Source organism: Syngnathus acus, chromosome 2 (assembly GCF_901709675.1).
Source record: "Syngnathus acus chromosome 2, fSynAcu1.2, whole genome shotgun sequence".
NCBI classification, from domain to species: domain Eukaryota; kingdom Metazoa; phylum Chordata; class Actinopteri; order Syngnathiformes; family Syngnathidae; genus Syngnathus; species Syngnathus acus.
In genome coordinates this window covers 21,112,560-21,130,609 of record NC_051088.1, presented here as the reverse complement: position 1 = coordinate 21,130,609, position 18,050 = coordinate 21,112,560, and the positions used below count along the sequence as shown (strand labels likewise).

General features: G+C 45.5%; 1 protein-coding gene across 1 annotated transcript; it reads left to right on the top strand.

The window, feature by feature from the left end:
* The first annotated feature begins 566 nt into the window (after nucleotides 1-566).
* On the top strand, nucleotides 567-17,249 carry LOC119116682 (prospero homeobox protein 1-like). The gene is made up of 7 exons (XM_037242289.1): nucleotides 567-905; nucleotides 2,001-2,390; nucleotides 3,176-3,742; nucleotides 3,817-5,040; nucleotides 7,701-7,808; nucleotides 11,466-11,660; nucleotides 16,071-17,249. The coding sequence occupies exons 2-7, from the start codon at nucleotides 2,055-2,057 to the stop codon at nucleotides 16,254-16,256; spliced, it is 2,616 nt and encodes an 871-aa protein (XP_037098184.1). The 5' UTR covers nucleotides 567-905; nucleotides 2,001-2,054; the 3' UTR covers nucleotides 16,257-17,249.
* The last annotated feature ends 801 nt before the right edge of the window (nucleotides 17,250-18,050 follow it).

Genomic DNA, 18,050 nt, shown 5'->3' with positions numbered 1-18,050 from the left:
AACAAGTGTAAATTAGAAGCGCAATATAAATTTTATTGTTGAAACTTTTTTTTTTATACGTATTTAAATATGAGCCATGATGCGCATTTTGTTAAGTTGTAACTTTTATTCAAAGCCGTGCGTAACAGACGCGTAATTGTAACATCAGAGAGGAAGCAGACAATTTTAGGTAACTTCTGCATTTATTAAGTGAGCCGCAGCGGACGTTCATAACAAGAGCATACACACAAAGAGGAACTTAATGTAGTTAACGTAAATTACATTTATTATTTAATATTTACAAACTTAACACATTGAATAGATTTTCACAAAAGTCGTCTAAATCACATCAACTCGGTGTTTCCTAATGATTTTCGGCTTCTCCGCGAGTGTACCTGCAGGCAGTCTTTTCTCTTTTACGTTCATGATCGTCGTCCTCCGCTTGTGCGCTCCCGGGCTCCTCTTAAATAAAAACCGACGGTCCGGCTACTTCTTCCTTATTGGTCAGGTGGGGGCGTTGCCTCGCGTGACGCGGCGTCTTGGCATCCCCTTCCTCGCTCGTCTCTGCGTGGAGTCTTGCAGTCTGTCAGTCAATCAGACGACTCAAGTGTGGAAAGTGGCGGGCGGGCCGGTGCGCGCACGGTTACCCCCCCAACATTGGTCATCCTTCAGAGGAAGCAAGCTCTCTCTTTCTTTTTCCTCTCTCTCTCGCTTTCTCTCTCTCTACTCCCCCCTCTCTCTTTCTCTCAAGCTGTCCCTCTCACGCACGCCTTTCCCGGTCCACCCTGCACGCACACGCTCACCTCCCGAGAGCTCGCAAACACTTGTCACGGCGTCGGAGCAGTCACTCATCGGCTCCGACCTACAAGACGACAGCGGATCGGATCGTTTCTTTTCTGAGCTGAACTGACTCGGTGGAAAATCAAGTGAGTAGAAACTTGCGCCCCTTTCAACCTGATTTACGGGCATTTAAGGACTCTGACCCCCGCTCAGCTCGCCCACGCGTGTTTGTATTTGTTTAGTGTCTGATCGTGTGTTCCGAGGTTTATATTTGGGTGGGCAACTTCACGGGGTTACGTTTAAATTTGGAAAATATTTCCAAACTATTTCTGCTGGCATGTCAAGCGTGCGCGCGAGTCCTACTCCGGCAGAGTACGTGGGACCCCCGTGCGTGGAAACAAACGCGGAGGTTTTTGTGAGCTTCAAATGAAATGCTGGACAAAGTCGAAAGTTCGTATGGGTTTACTCATTTTTCAACTTTTTTTTAAACTTCATAACATTTTGCGCTAAAAGGGGAATACAGAACATTATTGTTTGTGGAAATACAAGTAAAGTTCCTGACCCAAATGCAACATGAACGATTACTACTCAAACTTAACTAAAAGTCAATTTGTACTTTTTTTGTGTGTAAATATGGGCAAATTAAAATGTTGTCTCAGATTCTAAAACGTGTCCTACCGCACTTCTAAATGACTATACAGGCGAGTCAGGGAGCTCACGCATTCAAAGCTTCACACTCTCACATATTCTTTCAAAGCCACACAAAGCGAGAATTAATTGGCGGAAGTGTTAGAAAAATATTTTTGTGTGTTTAGCTGCACATGAAAGAAAAGTGAGCAACAATGGGACCTCATTATTGAGACATCTCTCCTGTGAGTGAGTGAGTGAGTGAGTGAGTGAGTGAGTGAGTGAGTGAGTGAGTGAGTGAGTGAGTGACTGCGTGAGTGAGTGAGTGAGTGAGTTAACAAAGCTTGTGGGTTTGCTTGTTTGTACACACACATACACACACTTTACAGAAACGTTTGTGTTAAAGAGAAGATGGCTTTTAAACTGAGTGTTGAGAACTCTACTAATAGATGCAACACATTTAATTTAAACAGATGATCAGTTTTTTTCCTGAATTATAAATGAGCAGTTAAAAAAGTAAAATGACATCAAGTGTAATCAGCTGTCAACGTGACCCAAAGTGGTACGGAAAATGGACGGACAATTGTAAACTGTGTTTGTGTCCCTCCGCACAGTCTCAGTGCCTTTGAGAGAACGCCTGGTAATGCTCAGTGTAGCTGCCCTGCGTGATGCCTGATCATGACAGCGCCACACTCCTAACCAGACAGACCAAGCGCCGACGAGTGGACATCGGTGTGAAACGGACCGTGGGCGCTGTGACGGGGATCCTCCTGGACAACATGAACCAATCCCACAGCCCCGACAGGGACGGAGATTGCTCGCTGGTTGGTCGAGGCCACGGTGGTGGCAACGGTGATGGAGAGAAATCAAACGTGCTAAGGAAGTTACTGAAGAGGGCCAACTCGTACGAGGACGCCATGATGCCTTTCACCGGGGCGACTATCATCTCGCAGCTTCTCAAGAACAATATGGGGAAGAATGGGGGGAGTGACTCGGGCTTCCAGGTACCTTTTTATATTCAAATGAGATGACTAAGTCAGGTCAGAAATAACCCAAACATTTCGGGGATAAAGACATTACCCTAAAAGTTGAATCAATTGAATAACCCACAACACATTTTGTTGGGTCTTGTAAGTTATTAATTTTATCCAACGTTTTGGTTGAGATAAATTTGAGTAACCCGGTTATGGGATTCAGTCTTATTTCTTATTGTGTATATTGATCAGAGTGGGAACTCTAAAATCAGCTCTAAATGCAAAATTTAACCCATGTTGGGTAAAAAGTCACTAACCTAACTCTTTGATAAGGTCAAATGAATATTCCTCAAAACAGTGTTGGGGTGTTTGTAGCTTATTCATTTGACCCAATATTTTGATTAAGATAAATAAGCCAAAAAGTTGGGTCAGTCCCTTTTTAATTTGACTTATTATTGACCCAAGTGTTTTTAAACTGCATCAATATACCCTTAGAACTGCTGGGTTAAAAATTGGACTAACCCAGGAAATTGGGTCAACCCAACAACCCAATTTGCAACAACCCAGCATTTTTAAGGGTGCAACACAAAACGAGTCACTTGACAGACACCCAAAAGTGAAAATGTGTACTTGGGCACAATTGGTACAGTTTCACTAAGGGGTGTACTACTCACTTTGTTTGCCGGCGGTTTAGACATTTTGGCCAAGTTGGGTTATTTTGAGGTGACACCAAATTGACACCATTCCAAAAGCTGTACCAGCAAAGCATATTCTGTCCCATGAAAATATCAGTCCATGATTGTTGTCTATTTCAGGGCAGCGGAGGTCTGTCCAGCGGCGGCTCTGAGATCCAGGCCGAGGATGCCTGCAGCAATTCCTCCTCTCAGGACCGGGACAGCCCGTCCAACTGCCTTTCACCTTCGGCCCCGCCGTCATTCGGACGAGCGCTACCCCCTTCCAACCTCGGCTCCCACGCCCAGCCGCTGTCCCTCTCCACGTTTGACTTAGACAGGCTGTCGGACGAGCACCTTCGGGCCAAGCGTGCTCGAGTGGAAAACATCATTCGCGGTATGAGTCACTCTCCGCTGGTGCGGCCCAGCGCCGACGATCGCGGCCAGGAAAGCAACCGCGGCAACCCGAACGAGCACAGAGGCGACGGCGGAAGTCAAGGCCATAGACGGGGCACGGACTGCTCCTCTTCCCTCCTCGGCTCTCCCGCCTCGCGGGCCGGAGGGGTCGGCGCTGGCGAGGTGTACCGAGAGAACAAGAGGAAGCAGCGCTTGCCTCAGCAGCAGCACAGCTTCACCCAGCTGGTGTGTTCCAGGCAGGAGCAGCGGCAGGAGGAGAGGCGACAGCTCAAATTGCAGCTGGAAGACATGCAGGTGGGTCACCAACAGAGGTCCTTGCAAGTAGGAAGACACACTCATCTCAACAACCTCTTCTCTTTCCTGTTCAGAAGCAACTGCGGCAACTTCAAGAGAAGTTCTACCAGATCTACGACTCCGAGACGGAGGAGGAAGAGGAGGAAAACCGCGAGGGTGGCGAGGCGGAGCGAGGAGGCGAGAGGGATGAGGACGGTAACCTGTCTGAGGACAGTATCCGCTCTGATGGCCTTGAGGAGAGGCACAGGGACAGAGGGCGACGGCGCCACGATGACCTCTCAGAGCTGGACCCGGGTCTGTTCCTAGACCGGGCCCGAGCCCTACTGCGACAACAGGCCTTGATGGATGGTGAGATGGAGGAGGATGTAGTGGGCAGGGCTGAGGAGGAGGACGAGGAGAGGAACGGGGAGAGGATGATGAAGAGGCAAGGGGGGAGGCAGTTAGCGGAGACACTGAAGCAGGAGCTAAATTGCGCCGTGTCGCAAGTCGTCGACACGGTCGTGAAAGGCTTCTCGTCGCCCAAGCGAGCCGTCAGCCACCATCACGGCTGCCACAGCACGCCGGCCGCCCCTTCCTCTTCCTCCAACTCATCCTCTTCTGGCCCCCTGCCCTTTGGCCCGCTCCCTTCTCTCACCCCGGACCCTCGTTTTGGCGGCGGTGCCTTTTCCCTCAATCTCCACGGCGATGGCAGCCCCACCTCCAACTACCACACCTCCAATCAAAGACTCCACTGCTTCGGCGACATCATAGTGCCGAGCCCGTTGGACTCGTTCAACGGTATGAACGGCCGGCTAAGCGGGGTGCCGACGCCCAACGATCAAACGGAAGCGCTGCCGCTGGTGGTGCGCAAGAGCAGCGGGAACGGCGACGACAACCCATCTCTACCTCCTCCTCCGCCGCCTCCTCCTCCTCCTCACCACCCCTCCCTCCACCCCTCGCCTCTCACAGCCACTCTCGGCTTCAGCCCTCCGTCCTTTCGCCACCCATTCCCCCTCCCACTCATGGGCTACCCCTTCCACGGTCCTCTGGGCGGGGGGACGGGTTACGCCCCAGGGCCCAAGGACCACCACCACCACCACCACAGCCACACCTCGCCAGATTCCATGGACGCGACCCGTGAAACTGTGAGCCTGAGAACCAAAATGGCCGCCCTAGGAGCAGGGCACCTGGCTCACCACCACAACAGACAGCGCTCCCCGAGTCAACATGGGCCTGAAGGTTTGTCCCTGTCGCTCATCAAGTCGGAATGTGGTGACCTGGCAGATATGGCCGACATCTCGCCGTACTCAAGCGGCACCGTATCCTTCTCACCGCAAGACGTGCGTGATTGCGGAAGGTGTCTCGGGGTCTAACATCTGCCCACACCACCGGCGCTAAGTCTTTAATATCAATTAGTCCTTGCTAATTGGTTCCCTCTTGTTCCCGTGCCGAGAGGGGAAGATGAAACGAGGTGCGGCCGGGTCTTGCAAGAGCGGGGAAGATTAAACGGGTCGCACGCAGCTCTCTCAACTTCTTTTAAGTCCGGGGTAGCTCGTGCCGTTAGCTCGCTTTCATGACGCAGACTTTGTACATAGACGCTCAAAGCAAGTGGGTGGATTGGGAGGGGGGAGGGGGACTTTGGGTCAACACCTTGCACGCAACAGCTCAAAGCTAATCACGTTTCAAAGAGAGGAAAAGACGCTCGGGCTCATTGATGGCAGTTTTCAAAAGGTGTCCGCTTTTACAACGCCGTCTTGCTCCTTGAGTCGCTTGCGAGCGCCACTTTGATTGGCCGGCCTTTGGGTTGCTCGGCAGCTGCGTGTGCATTTGCTCCTTTCACATGCATGTTCGCCCTTTACCCCGGAGCGTGCTTGCTTGCGGACAGGTGTTTGCAGGTAGCTGTTTATCTTTTCATTCCTAACCTTTCATATGGAGAGGGCTTCTCACAGTCACACGCTGCAAACACGGGACACGGTTTGAAGAACAAAGTCGGGAGTAAAAGAAGACTTTGAACCTTACAAAGAGGAATTCCTTGCAGTCAGATGATTTGATCTCAGTGTTCTGCTTCAAAGCTGATTTAAATGGGGTTTTTTGGGGGGGGGGGGGGGGGGGGTCAGCCAGGCCTCTTGATCCTGCTGTTTTGTTTCTAAATGCTTTTACATTCATTCAAGGAAAAGCGACTATTGAAAAAATACTTTTTTATCTCTGATTATGTTTAGCCAAGAACTCGGCAAAAACAAACACCTCAAGCTCAGACGCTTTTCAGAAAACACCACCAACGACTCAAGATAGAAAATACAAAACGGCATCCCAAAAGTAAAATGTACAACAATTATTAGAGTAATAATTGACCTTGATCAATTTTGCCAAATTAATCAATTTAAAGTTTATCCTTCTACAGAAGACTAAACTCAGACGAGGGCTATCAGCATCAAGTGATCCTCCGGACCACGACCGCATACAAACACTCAGGTCCGTGTGTCGCTAATCCTTTGTGCCTAGCCGAGCAGATGTCCTCAATTCATTTATGAATTTGCTCCCCTCCCACCTCTTTTCCTTGTAAGCTCGCTCAACCCCCACCCACGCACACACACACACATACACACACACATGCACACACCTGGCCGCAAGGTCAGGTTACAGCTGATGCGGCGAGTCCTTCGCAAAACAACGCGCATCAGGATCAACACACATGATAAAGAGACAATAAAGAACAGGAAGGCACATCGGCGGTCGCTTTTGTTTATTCACTGGCTAGCAGTCACCGTAACACGCACGTACGCACAATCGTTTCAACGCAACGCTGTTTGTCAAATTTGTGAGCTGTTACATTAAAACAGGCTTGAAAGACGCGGCCGTATTATCCGCCCAGCCCATAGTGACAGGTTAGCATGAATGTTAAACAGGTAATGGTGTCGCTTGATGTTAACTAGCGTAGCCGCGGCTCAATGAAAGATGAATGACTGGGCAGGACTCACCTCCACTTTTGCTCGCAGCTTATTTGTGATAAGTGTGATAACTTTTTTCTTTCTATTTGGAGCCATATCGGGCCCCTGGGGCTTCTCTGTGTGTGCGTGTGTGTGTGCGTGCGCACTAATTGACCTTGCAGGGGGTTACATTGATTGCCTCATCTCCACTGATAGATTATAGGGCTGTTAATGTGGTGGCAAAATGGCAGAGCGGCGGGGCACAGCTGTCGTTGCACACGTGCATGTATTACGCATACACAAACTTGCACACATTCGCCATCGCACCGCCACAAAGCTCGACAAATTTTATTTTTCAAAGATATATAAATGGACTTGAAGTTGAGAGTTGTTTGTTACATTTGAGTGTAACTCGTACTTTTTATCCTGGTCATGCCCCAACACAGGGTACAACAAATTTACGTTTTGCCTCCAAAAATATGTGCACTATTTTTTTTAATTGAAGTGTCTTTTTTCATAATTATTTTATTAGAATATTATAATCATTATAATTATTTTTTATATTTTATATACTTATTTGTAATAATTGTTTATATTTATGTTTTTTTTAAATTGAAGTGTCTTTTTATTATAATTATTTTATTATATTATATCATAATTATTATACTTTATAGAATAATTTTTTAATAATTATTTATAATTATATAATAAAAGAATGGTATTTTATTTGCAGCTATAAAGCAGAGACAGATCTCAGTAAATCAGCATAATAGTTTAGTTATTTGTCAACAAAAAAATAATTGATATAATATTCTATGCGAAGCTCAGAAAATAAATTCAGAGACGGCGACAAAATGATCGGTCTATGTCAACAAATTTCCATTAAGACTGAAAGAGCAACATCGGCTCCCAAGTCCACCCATGAGTTTGGCTTCCTCTCATTTTCTACTCTTTCATTTCATCCTGGTCTCTATTTTATTTTACCAGGAACAATGTGTATTATATGACACTCATAAACTACTGCTTGTTGCCACCTTAACACTTCTATTCAGATCCAAGAGGGTTTGTCGCCCAACCACCTAAAGAAGGCCAAGCTCATGTTCTTCTACACTCGCTATCCATCCTCCAACATGCTGAAAATCTTCTTCTCCGACGTCAAGGTGAGCACTTACTCTCTTTTGGACACTTAAATGGCACATCTTTGGTTCACTTTGGACATAAAAAATATATATTGTAGGCTTAGCTGCAAAGGTGGTCAGGTGTGCAGCTACATGATGGGAAAATTATCCATCAAGCATTTTGTGTGTGTATTTGGTTTATTTATTTTATACTTTGAGCATTTGTGCATGCCGCAGATGGGCGCTCCAGTCTGTCGCATGTTTGGAGCACAATTAGAATTTTTGGCCTTAATCGGCCCGAAGCGGGCAGTGGTGGTGGGGGGGGGGGCATCTCTGTCTCTCACCAAACTGTTTAACCCTCCTCCATCCTGACCTCAACCTCCATCTTGTCAGCTCATTCAAAACACACACTTTCGCTTTCACTTGTGAAATTACAAGTAGCATTTTTGGGGGGGAGGGCAGGGCGACAAAAAATGAAATTTTAAATCATAGATAAGAAGATGGTATGTATTAACTTAAGCTGAGTTTAACACATGTGTGATGTGTGTGTGTGTGTGTGTGGGGGGGGGGTTCATAATTCTGAGAAAATGACAGCGGGGGGGGGGGGGGGCGCCGAGGAGAGGGGCATAAACAAATTACAACAACGGCAGCTTTAAAACAAAGCCGCTGATTGTTTTGTGTTTACAGGCTGCGATGTGTTTTGTTGCAAAAGAGCATACGGTTCCTTCGTGGATCCGGGACATGGCATTCAAATGAATGTGTGTGCGCACACAGACACACACACACACACACACACACCAGCTGCCCTGTGGCTCATATCTGCCGTGACCACTTCCTCCAGGCAGTGCCACATCCCCGTTGGCTGCCATGGTAACAAGGGTCGCCGGGACATGGGGTTGCTAGGCAAACACTGGGTTGCTAAGCTCACCTGCTGCTCATGTGTGTGCACGATTGAGACTGATGGGCCATTAAGTATAAACACACATGCGCTAACATACATTACAAAATCGTTGGCAACTGATAAAAAAAAAAAAACATTCATTGGCCACATTAGGCAACCCTGCACACATCGAATTATATTTTATGGAGGATTTATGATATTGATAATCTCGGATATTAATACAATTACGTTGTTTAAAACTACCTAAAAAATCTTAGGCCTCATCATCATCCAAGAAAAGAGTCTGCTGTCATATTAGCATTTTATGCAAATAACATTTTATTGTTGAATTTGTTTTTAATTGACAGATAATCCACGTTAATCCGGCAAATGTATCTATGGGAGCATATGATTTCATTTAATATAAACTGGAGCTCAACTAATCCTATTTGTGATGAGCCAGGCTGCCCTTTTACTTTATCATGTGTTGCTTCATTGTCCCATTGCATTCATTGCCCTCATTATTATCATATTTGCAAAAATCCGGGTCAGTGTCTCACTCGCGCTTTCGCTGCCGTCCCGCTCGCCCCTCCCTCCCTGGGAACAATAAGTAGCATGTGTGCGAAGGATCAGGCAGATTCACTGTAAGGGAATTAGGACCCTGAATGGCTCACACTAATTGGACTTGAATGGACTTGTCTCTGGGAAAAGCACTTCTTAAAGATGAGCCTCTTGTGTAGAATGACGGGCCGGGCCATGCTGTGGGAAGCGGGTTGGAGTGCGCGCGCACACACACACATGCACGCACACACACACGCACATGCACGGACAACGCTAATAGCCCTCTCTTTCTGAGGAGACACTCAGATGCGATCGCGAAGATTTCAAGGTTGTCGCCGTCCCGTCTTGAGAGAGTAAGCGAGAGCAATTAAGGCCTCGTTAAGGCTAGAGGGGACGTGGATTAATTTGACACTCACTCCTCATCTCACACCCAAGTTTCCCGGAAGAGAGGGTTGGCGTGACCAGCGTGCGCGTCGTCCGCCCCGTTACTCTGGATTTTTTTTTTTTCCTTTCGAGGTCGCTGACATCATTTCACCGGGAATGCATTAGCGTCCTGCCCGCCTCTTTTCCTTTTTGCTAATTGGTGTTACTTAGCCAATTTGGCAAGATTGGGGTGTGAACCGGCAACATCTCCTTTAGCAATTATTTTAACACTAAAGATGACAAAATGTTTTTAAGTGAGAGTGTGAAAAATCCCAAAGGGCGCCCAGATGATTATTTTATTTCATAGTGATTAAGGTATGCGCAATAAGCAATGACTGAACATCCATCATAAATCACAATATCTATACAATATCAGAAAAAAAAAACCACTCATAGACAGAATCTTATTGGCATTTAGCACACTAATTACAATTGAAACGGGCATAAAATTCTACAGTCTTACTACAGCCTCAAAATCAGATCAGGTTCCGGAGTCGACTACCGTAATTTTCGGACTATAAGTCGCACCGGAGTATAAATCGCACCAGCCATAAAATGCCCAAAAAAGTGAAAAAAAAACATATATATGTATATAAGTCGCTCCTGAGTATAAGTCGCCCCCCCACCCAAACTATGAAAAAAAACGCGACTTATAGTCCGAAAATTACGGTACTTAGGTTTTGCCCAGTTATTGATAACCACAATATTTTCCGCACCATTAGCCTCTACTTTTTCCACAAGCTTAGAGAATTGCGGCTTATAGTCCAGTACGGCTGCTATGCTTCTACAAAATAAAATTTGCACACAAAAACAAAAGCGCCAACAATATCCAAAAAAAAAGTCCAGTATGGTTTATCTATGGATTTTTTTATGATATTGTATAATGTGTGCATATTCTTTTTAGCTTGTGCGTCTTATATTTAGGTGCGGCTTATAGTCCAGAAATTACAGTACATGTTTAAGATAATGTGAAGCTTCTTCACGTTTAATGACGGCAGATGCGCATATTACATGCTGGTGTGTGACTTCCACACCACAGCAAAAAAGAACCAAGTGACAATTTATGTTGATTGTGCACATTCAAAGTGCCTTCCCCCAAAACGGGCCAAGCTGCAGCGCATGCAAACCTTCAAGTTTGGCTTTCTGGCATCAAAGTGAGTGATGGGGGGGGGGTTGTGGGTGCAAGCATCACTTGACGCTTTTTTTTTTCCGGATGGTTCCATCTTTTGGTTGTAAACACAAAGTGGCATGGCACGCCCTCAGCGATTTGTCACCTCCCGTTTCCCGTGCAGAGCGGCGACTGGGATGAGCTAAATTGCAGTGTCGGAGGTGCGCATTTTTCGTTTAGCAACGAAATATTTGGCTACAATAGTGCGTTGATTTGCCAGTGGCCCAATTTATGAGTATTTTCAATTACAAGTTTTTTTTTTTGCTCACACATTTTTTACATTACATTATTTTACATTAATTATACATTAGATATTTTATATTAATTTTATTTATTTATTTATTTATTTGTTGAAACCTAAATAATTGTAAAAAAAACAAAACATGGAAAGACCTGTAATAAGCCCGAAAATAAATTAACGAAACGTAACAAAAAAAAAAGTTTTGAATTTTGTGACGATTAACGGCATTTTCAATTCATTTCAATGAGGAATACTGATTGATATTGATATGTGTCACGAGCTTGACCCAAGTCAAGGTACCGCATTACTCTGATGTCGCGATTGCAGTGGCCAACTGTGGTACTGCAGCAAAGCATAGAATTATTCCAGGCTGTCATCAGATGAATTTGGTCAAACTTTTCTGACCCTTCCTTTTCATATTTGCAGTTCAACCGCTGCATCACCTCCCAGCTGATCAAGTGGTTCAGCAATTTTCGAGAGTTCTACTACATCCAGATGGAGAAATACGCCCGGCAGGCTATCAACGAGGGCGTGACCGCCGTCGAGGAGCTAGCGGTGGGCCGCGACGCCGAACTCTTTCGGGCGCTCAACATGCACTACAACAAAGCCAACGACTTTGAGGTAGGTCCACCAACACATGCAAGTTTTGTCACAATATTGTAAGGAGAAAAAAATTTTGGAAGTTTTCACTTGACTCAAGAGTAATTCTTTGCCCCACTTAAAACATTTTTTTCTATTGATTTTAAAAATTATAATACCAAAGGCAGGTATGCTGAGAGTAGCTTGGCTCGAATGTTTTACACAAATTGGCTTTTGTAAACGTCCTCCAAGTCAGCTGTTCGGAACGCAACAGTCACCTCCCGATTTTCTGCTGAGGTGTGGATGTTGCATGTTTGTGTGTGTGTGTGTGTGTGTGTGTGTGTGCGTGTGTGTGTTCGACGAGGCGAAAGAGGACGCTGCTGAAGGCGCGGGTGTCCTTGTCAAAGCGATTTGCGCAAGTCACATTCTCCCCCTCACTTGTCTTCTCCCAATATTAGTGGAAGGGGACCTGAGGGCCTTGAAACTCTGACACAACATCAGCAGCATTTAGATAACCATTAGCGTTATGCACACAAGCAAAAACACTTTTTAACTTATCGAGTGGACGTTTTAAGAGACGACGCTCCACTGTGAGTATTTGGATGATGACTTCAGTGTACGCATTTATCCCCCGACTTTGTTTCGATTCTTATTTTTAGTCGATGGATTATCTTGGCTTAGGGTCTATTTTGAAGAGCCTCTTTTTTTTTTTTAAAACGGCCGTCAGACCTTTTCGTGGAAATAAAGCCGCCATTTCAGAAATCCTAGAAAGATATCTGTTCCTCCCAGAGTTTGTCGTCTTTCCTGTCTGCATCCACCTTCACCTGCCTCCTTCCTTTGCCCGCCCTGAGGGAACATTAGCGGCCGGGGACTCTTTCTCTTTGTCAAGCTCGGAGGCGTGAAACCGGAACCGAGGCCGATTCAGCAAGTCTCCGCCGCGCACAGGAGTCTTCTCCTTTTAGCCAAATTTAGCATCACGCTTCCACCTTGATTTGTCCCCCCGTCAGCCCCCCCGCCTCCTCCTCCCCCCATTGTCCTTCGGACTCTGTCCTCCTCCTGGTGGGTTATCAAGCTCGCTCATCTTTGGCGGCTCGCTCCTCATCTGAGCTCACCTGTCCATTGCCTGCTTTGGGGGCAGTTGGTTAGCATCACCGTGTTCGCTTTTTAACGCCATTTGCGCAGAGTCAGCATTTAACATAAACGGCGGCCTGCCGATGATATTTCATTGCGTTTGATCCATGTTGGCGGAATTATTGCGTCTTCATTAATTACTTGCTGTCTCTCCAGCCACATTTTATGACTCTTCTTTCCTTTCCACCTCACTCTCCTTCATCGACCAAGCCCTCCCCCTCCCCACCGTTGCCCGCCGCCCCTTCTCTGGAAGTATTTTGTCCTAATTACAGCTCGTCTGCCAGCTAATGAGGGAGGCGTGGGGAGGGGGCGGCGGCAGAAAGGGAAAGGTAATGGGGAATAGTCTCAACTTCAAAAAAAAAAAAAAAAAAAGAGACTGAGGGATTTTCTTTGCCAGGACACTGTGGTGTCAGGTCTTGCCAGTGCCAAGAGGAAGAGAAATGTTTCCTTTTCTTTTGGGACCAGACCGACGAGTCTCCGTTAAGTCTGCCAACAGCACTGGGCATGACATCCTTAACTTGCACGAGGCGTTTGGGAACACTTGTAAAATATTTGCACAACGAGCCAATGGAGGCGGCACTTTGCACTCCGCATCGGCAAAACGATACGCTCGACTTTAAAAACCCAAAAAATACATGCACGCTCGTGTTTACATACTTGTGTACTTTTATTTGACAGATATTCATTTGTGATGATCTGAGCGAGACCCCTCCGAGGGTGGGTGTGGCGATTTAAAAATTCTGCCCTTTGACTTCAAATGAGAGGGGGGGGGGTCACATTTCAGGGCTATCCGATTTCATAAGCACTGTGCCGCATGAAAGACTTCTCGACTTCTCACGCCTTTCTCCCTTACTTGACTCTTTCATCTATCCTCGCGTCTTATTCATCCATTCATCTGCTCGCTTCCTATTCTTTTCCATACAGCCATCGCAACGGCCCATTATCTCGAGTCGTCTAATTAAACCCACGGAGAATACGTTTTGTGGCGCTAGTGGACAGAGAGCGGACGTTGCTGCAGACAAAGCCACCTGCCAGTTTCTGTCACTATAAATATAGCGATGTGCTTGGAGAATGCCTGCCTACGTGCATGCGCATGTGCGAGTGTCTTCCAGTTGGGACGAAGAAGAAGAATGTATCGTCTTTGTCACTGAGCCACGAGGAGTCACGAGGGGACGGTTTATGTGTTGCTGTGTGTGTGTGTGTGTTGCTGTGTGTGTGTGTGTACACAGTGATTCCCCTCCGCAGCTGTCTCCTCAGCTTTGACAATGGACCGGCTAACAAAGACGTGGCCTTGAGCCGCTGTCATGTGATACGAGTGGTCTGCAGCCTCTCGCTCAGATGACCCGGGCTATTGTCCTCTTTGGTGACACACACATAAGCAATCTCAGAACGCAGAGCAGACCCTTCCTCTCGGAACAAAGAGCAACTTAACCGCTTGTCCTTGTGCTGATGCTGAGGCGACTGATGTAAAGGAACCATCTATCAAGACGGAAAAGCCTTCAAAATATACAATTTGCAGTCTTAATGGAAGCAATCCCGCTGGCCTCACTAACTACTTCAAAAGATGTCAATCAATAATCTGTGGTTGAAGATGACCCCAATGTACACAGACATCAAAAATACGAAATAAATTGAAAATGGAGGTTAAATCAAGTCCTGGGTTGGACTCGAGCAACATTCAGCTTTCATTAAATAATTAAATGAAACATTAAATTAATAAAAAAATAATTCAATAATAATCAAATGAAATGAACTGAAATAAAATTTAATTTAAATATATATATATATTTCAGATTTAGACGGGTAACCAATATGAAAACCAGAGCATTGTCAATAAGTGAAAAAAAGAGCAACTGTCAAGCTGAGAGGAGATTAAAAATCAATCAGAGCTATTGCGCAAGCAAAATGAATCCAGTTGAGGAGCTCAAGAAAATGGCCATGATGACATCACAAGCACTCTGTGGAAGAATTCTGAATAATACCGTTACAGCACTCTTGATTAAAAAAAAAAAAAGTAGACAATATAAGTCTACAGCAGGTGCATCCTTACGAGACATGAGTTATACCTTCCTGACAATCACTCAAAATTATCCTTGAACAAGCAAAATTATTGATCCGGTGAGGAAATGGAAAATTTCAAAGCAAGACAACATTTCGAGACGCAAATGGTCAAGCGGCACAATGTGACGAAAGTCAGGCCTGATAGCAGCCATGGCGTAAAAGCGGAAAAAGGAAGCAGATGCTTGTCTCAAACACACACACACACACACACACACACACACACGCGCAAACACACACACACACGCGCGCAAACACACACACGCACACACAAACACGGCGATGGAACAATAACGACCAACAGCAAGTGGATCTGGATGGTCAGGAGACAGCATGTCAAAGGTCACATACCACAGCATGTACTTGCCGTAAAAGCTATAATGTGGTTTTGATCATGAAAGCAACCACCGGCCTCACGCTCGTGCATGAAGTATCCCATATTATCCATATTAAAACACACACCAGAAGCAATCAGTATCTTTTTCTGAGTTAGGCCCCCTAGTGGCCGGACCCGACGTGCTTGTCGTGCAAACTGCTTCTAAGCTCAGACGCGGTTCTTGTCTAACCACAAAATGTGTCTGACATAGTATTTTGTATGTGTCATGTCATTTGTGTGACAGAGGGCCTCATTGGAACAACTGCGCTCTTCAGGGGCCTGCTAAAAAGAGAGACACGGTGGATATGGTGAACAAGAGTCAGGGGAAGCATTTAGTGCGCCAATGTGTGTGTGCGTGTGTGGGGGGGGGGGGCAATCCATCCGTTCTGGTGGCATCTAACCTTGGCGTGTCCTGCCACGTGTGACAGGGTTACACACTTTGCTGGAGTGTTTAGGAGCGTGTACCTTGTCTGGGATTCAAAAATGAGACACAGAAAGGTTGAGAAAAGGCAGAGCAAGCTTGTCAGATGGTTTAGTGTCTTTGTATGTTCTTGCCCCCGGGAGAAGGGCAGGGGAAAAAAAAAATGCCTGTGTGTGAGGGTGTGTATTGTTCTGCTTGTTAGGAACACACACACACACACACACTCACACAAATGGGAATTGTGTGGAGGACAACAAGAACTTTGCAAAAAAATAAATAAATAAACATCTTAACACAGACACAAGAGGTGTCAAGATTTTCACAACCACATGTGAAAGTGCCAATAATTCAATATCTTTATCTATATATTATATTAATTATATTATATTAATTATATTATATTATTACATTTATAATACAATTTTTCTATTTCAATTTTTAGATTATATTATATTTTGTCTTGCAGGTGCCTGAACGATTCCTGGAAGTAGCCCAGGTGACTCTCCGTGAGTTCTTTAACGCCATCGTGGCCGGCAAAGACGCTGACCCATCATGGAAAAAAGCGATCTACAAGGTGATCTGCAAGCTGGACAGCGAAGTCCCCGAGACCTTCAAGTCTCCAAACTGCTTGCAGGAACTGCTGCATGACTAGCAAAGAAGGGGCGAGGAGCAGGAAGCCCAGGCCAGTGAACCCGCCACAAACTAAACCCGACGTTGGGTGAAGCTCGTGACGGTTCCCCGAGATGCCAAGAAGTTTGTCATGGACAAAGTCAACCTTCTTCCTAACGAACATGAAGACATTCACTTCTTCCTGGGCCGTCCATGCATGTTCTTCATCTTTTTGCGGACACTGAATGGAACCAAGTAGAAATAAAGAACTTAATATACATACATATATATATATAAAGATCTTTTTATTGTGGATGTTTTTAAGTGTCACGGACATGTATGAGGAAAAAAAAAAGTGGTGTTTCTGTATTTTTGCTTTCCTTTCCCGTGCACGCCAACACGCACTTCCTGATTAGTGAAGCTCCGTAGCATTCCCACAAAAGCCTTCATTCATTTCCCTTCTACGTTTACATTCTGTTCGTCTCATTCGGTGCGGCGATATTTTGATGGGTGTTTGTTCTCGGTATATTGCGGTCCGACACCACCGTGATCCGTCGGGTTACACGTTAGGAAGCCTGTCGTATTTTGTGTGTGTGCGGCTTCATTTGTTAAATGTTCTTTTCAAACATGGCTTTCTATTTTATATTCAATCAAAAGACCTGAGGGCATCTCTTTTCCTTGAAGTGAAAAGTGGATCTGCTGTATTGAAGTGTTTACTGGACACCAAGATTTACCGCAACAATCATTCCTGTTTCTGCTGGTTCCTTCCTGAATTTTTCACAATGACTTCCTGCTCACTGGTTCTAATGGGAGGGGCTGGCTACAATGATAAATAACAAATGCTTCAATTTCTACTCTGGGCCTTCACAGAAGTCAAACATCTGAAAGTGTCACGCGTAACATTTTCAACAGCAGGGAAACATTCACTTCTTCAATGTTTTCACAATTCTGACCATTCTGTTTTATTTATGATGATAATTGCTGTTAATATTGTTCTGAAGCTAATTATTCTAATTAAAGCTTGCTACGGATTGGACCTCTCGTTTAGTCGTCCCGTCTCACCGCAACCTAAAAATAAATTATTGACCAAAAAAAAAAAAAAAAATGGAGTATGTTTTATTTTGTGGCATTGACCATCCAAGCGAGCAGTAACCAGGCAACATGATGGCCACTTTAACTGTGTCGTATTCGCTCCATCAGGACATGTGATCCCTCCTTGTTGTTGCTGATGAATTGAAAAGAGGAGCGCGCTGTGATTATTGTCAGCACAAAAGCCTCAAAAAGCTGCTGACGCCTAGATTAGCCAGTACAAAGACGCAGGGGCATGCGCGCACACGCACATGCGCGCACACGCACACGTGAGGACACACATGGCCCGTCTGCCCTTGATACCCAGCAGCTTCCCCAGTGTTGTTGTTTTTTTGCTGTCCGCACCTTTGCAAGGCTCCTTCATGATCGCATTTTCATCTCTTCTTGTGACCATCAAAACACACACACACGGGCAGAACATGGCGCCAGCATGGCTCAAGTGCCAGCAATTCATTGCACAAACACAAAGCTCATCTCAGAAATCTCAAGGAATAATTTGGATTTTTCTGCACGTAATATAAGAGTCGCTTGTGTGTCTGGATTACTGCTATCTCAGTAAATGTCCACTTATGCTTTGTGTTTAAAGTGGGATTAATTTAATCAATACAATGTTGTAGATTCAATCTCACAATACCCCCCCCCCTCCCCCACGGTGGGCATTTTGGACGTCAAGATCGAATATATGCGAACAATTGCAAACAATCGGATATTTATCCAATATAGGAACATATGAAAGTTACCCAGGTGA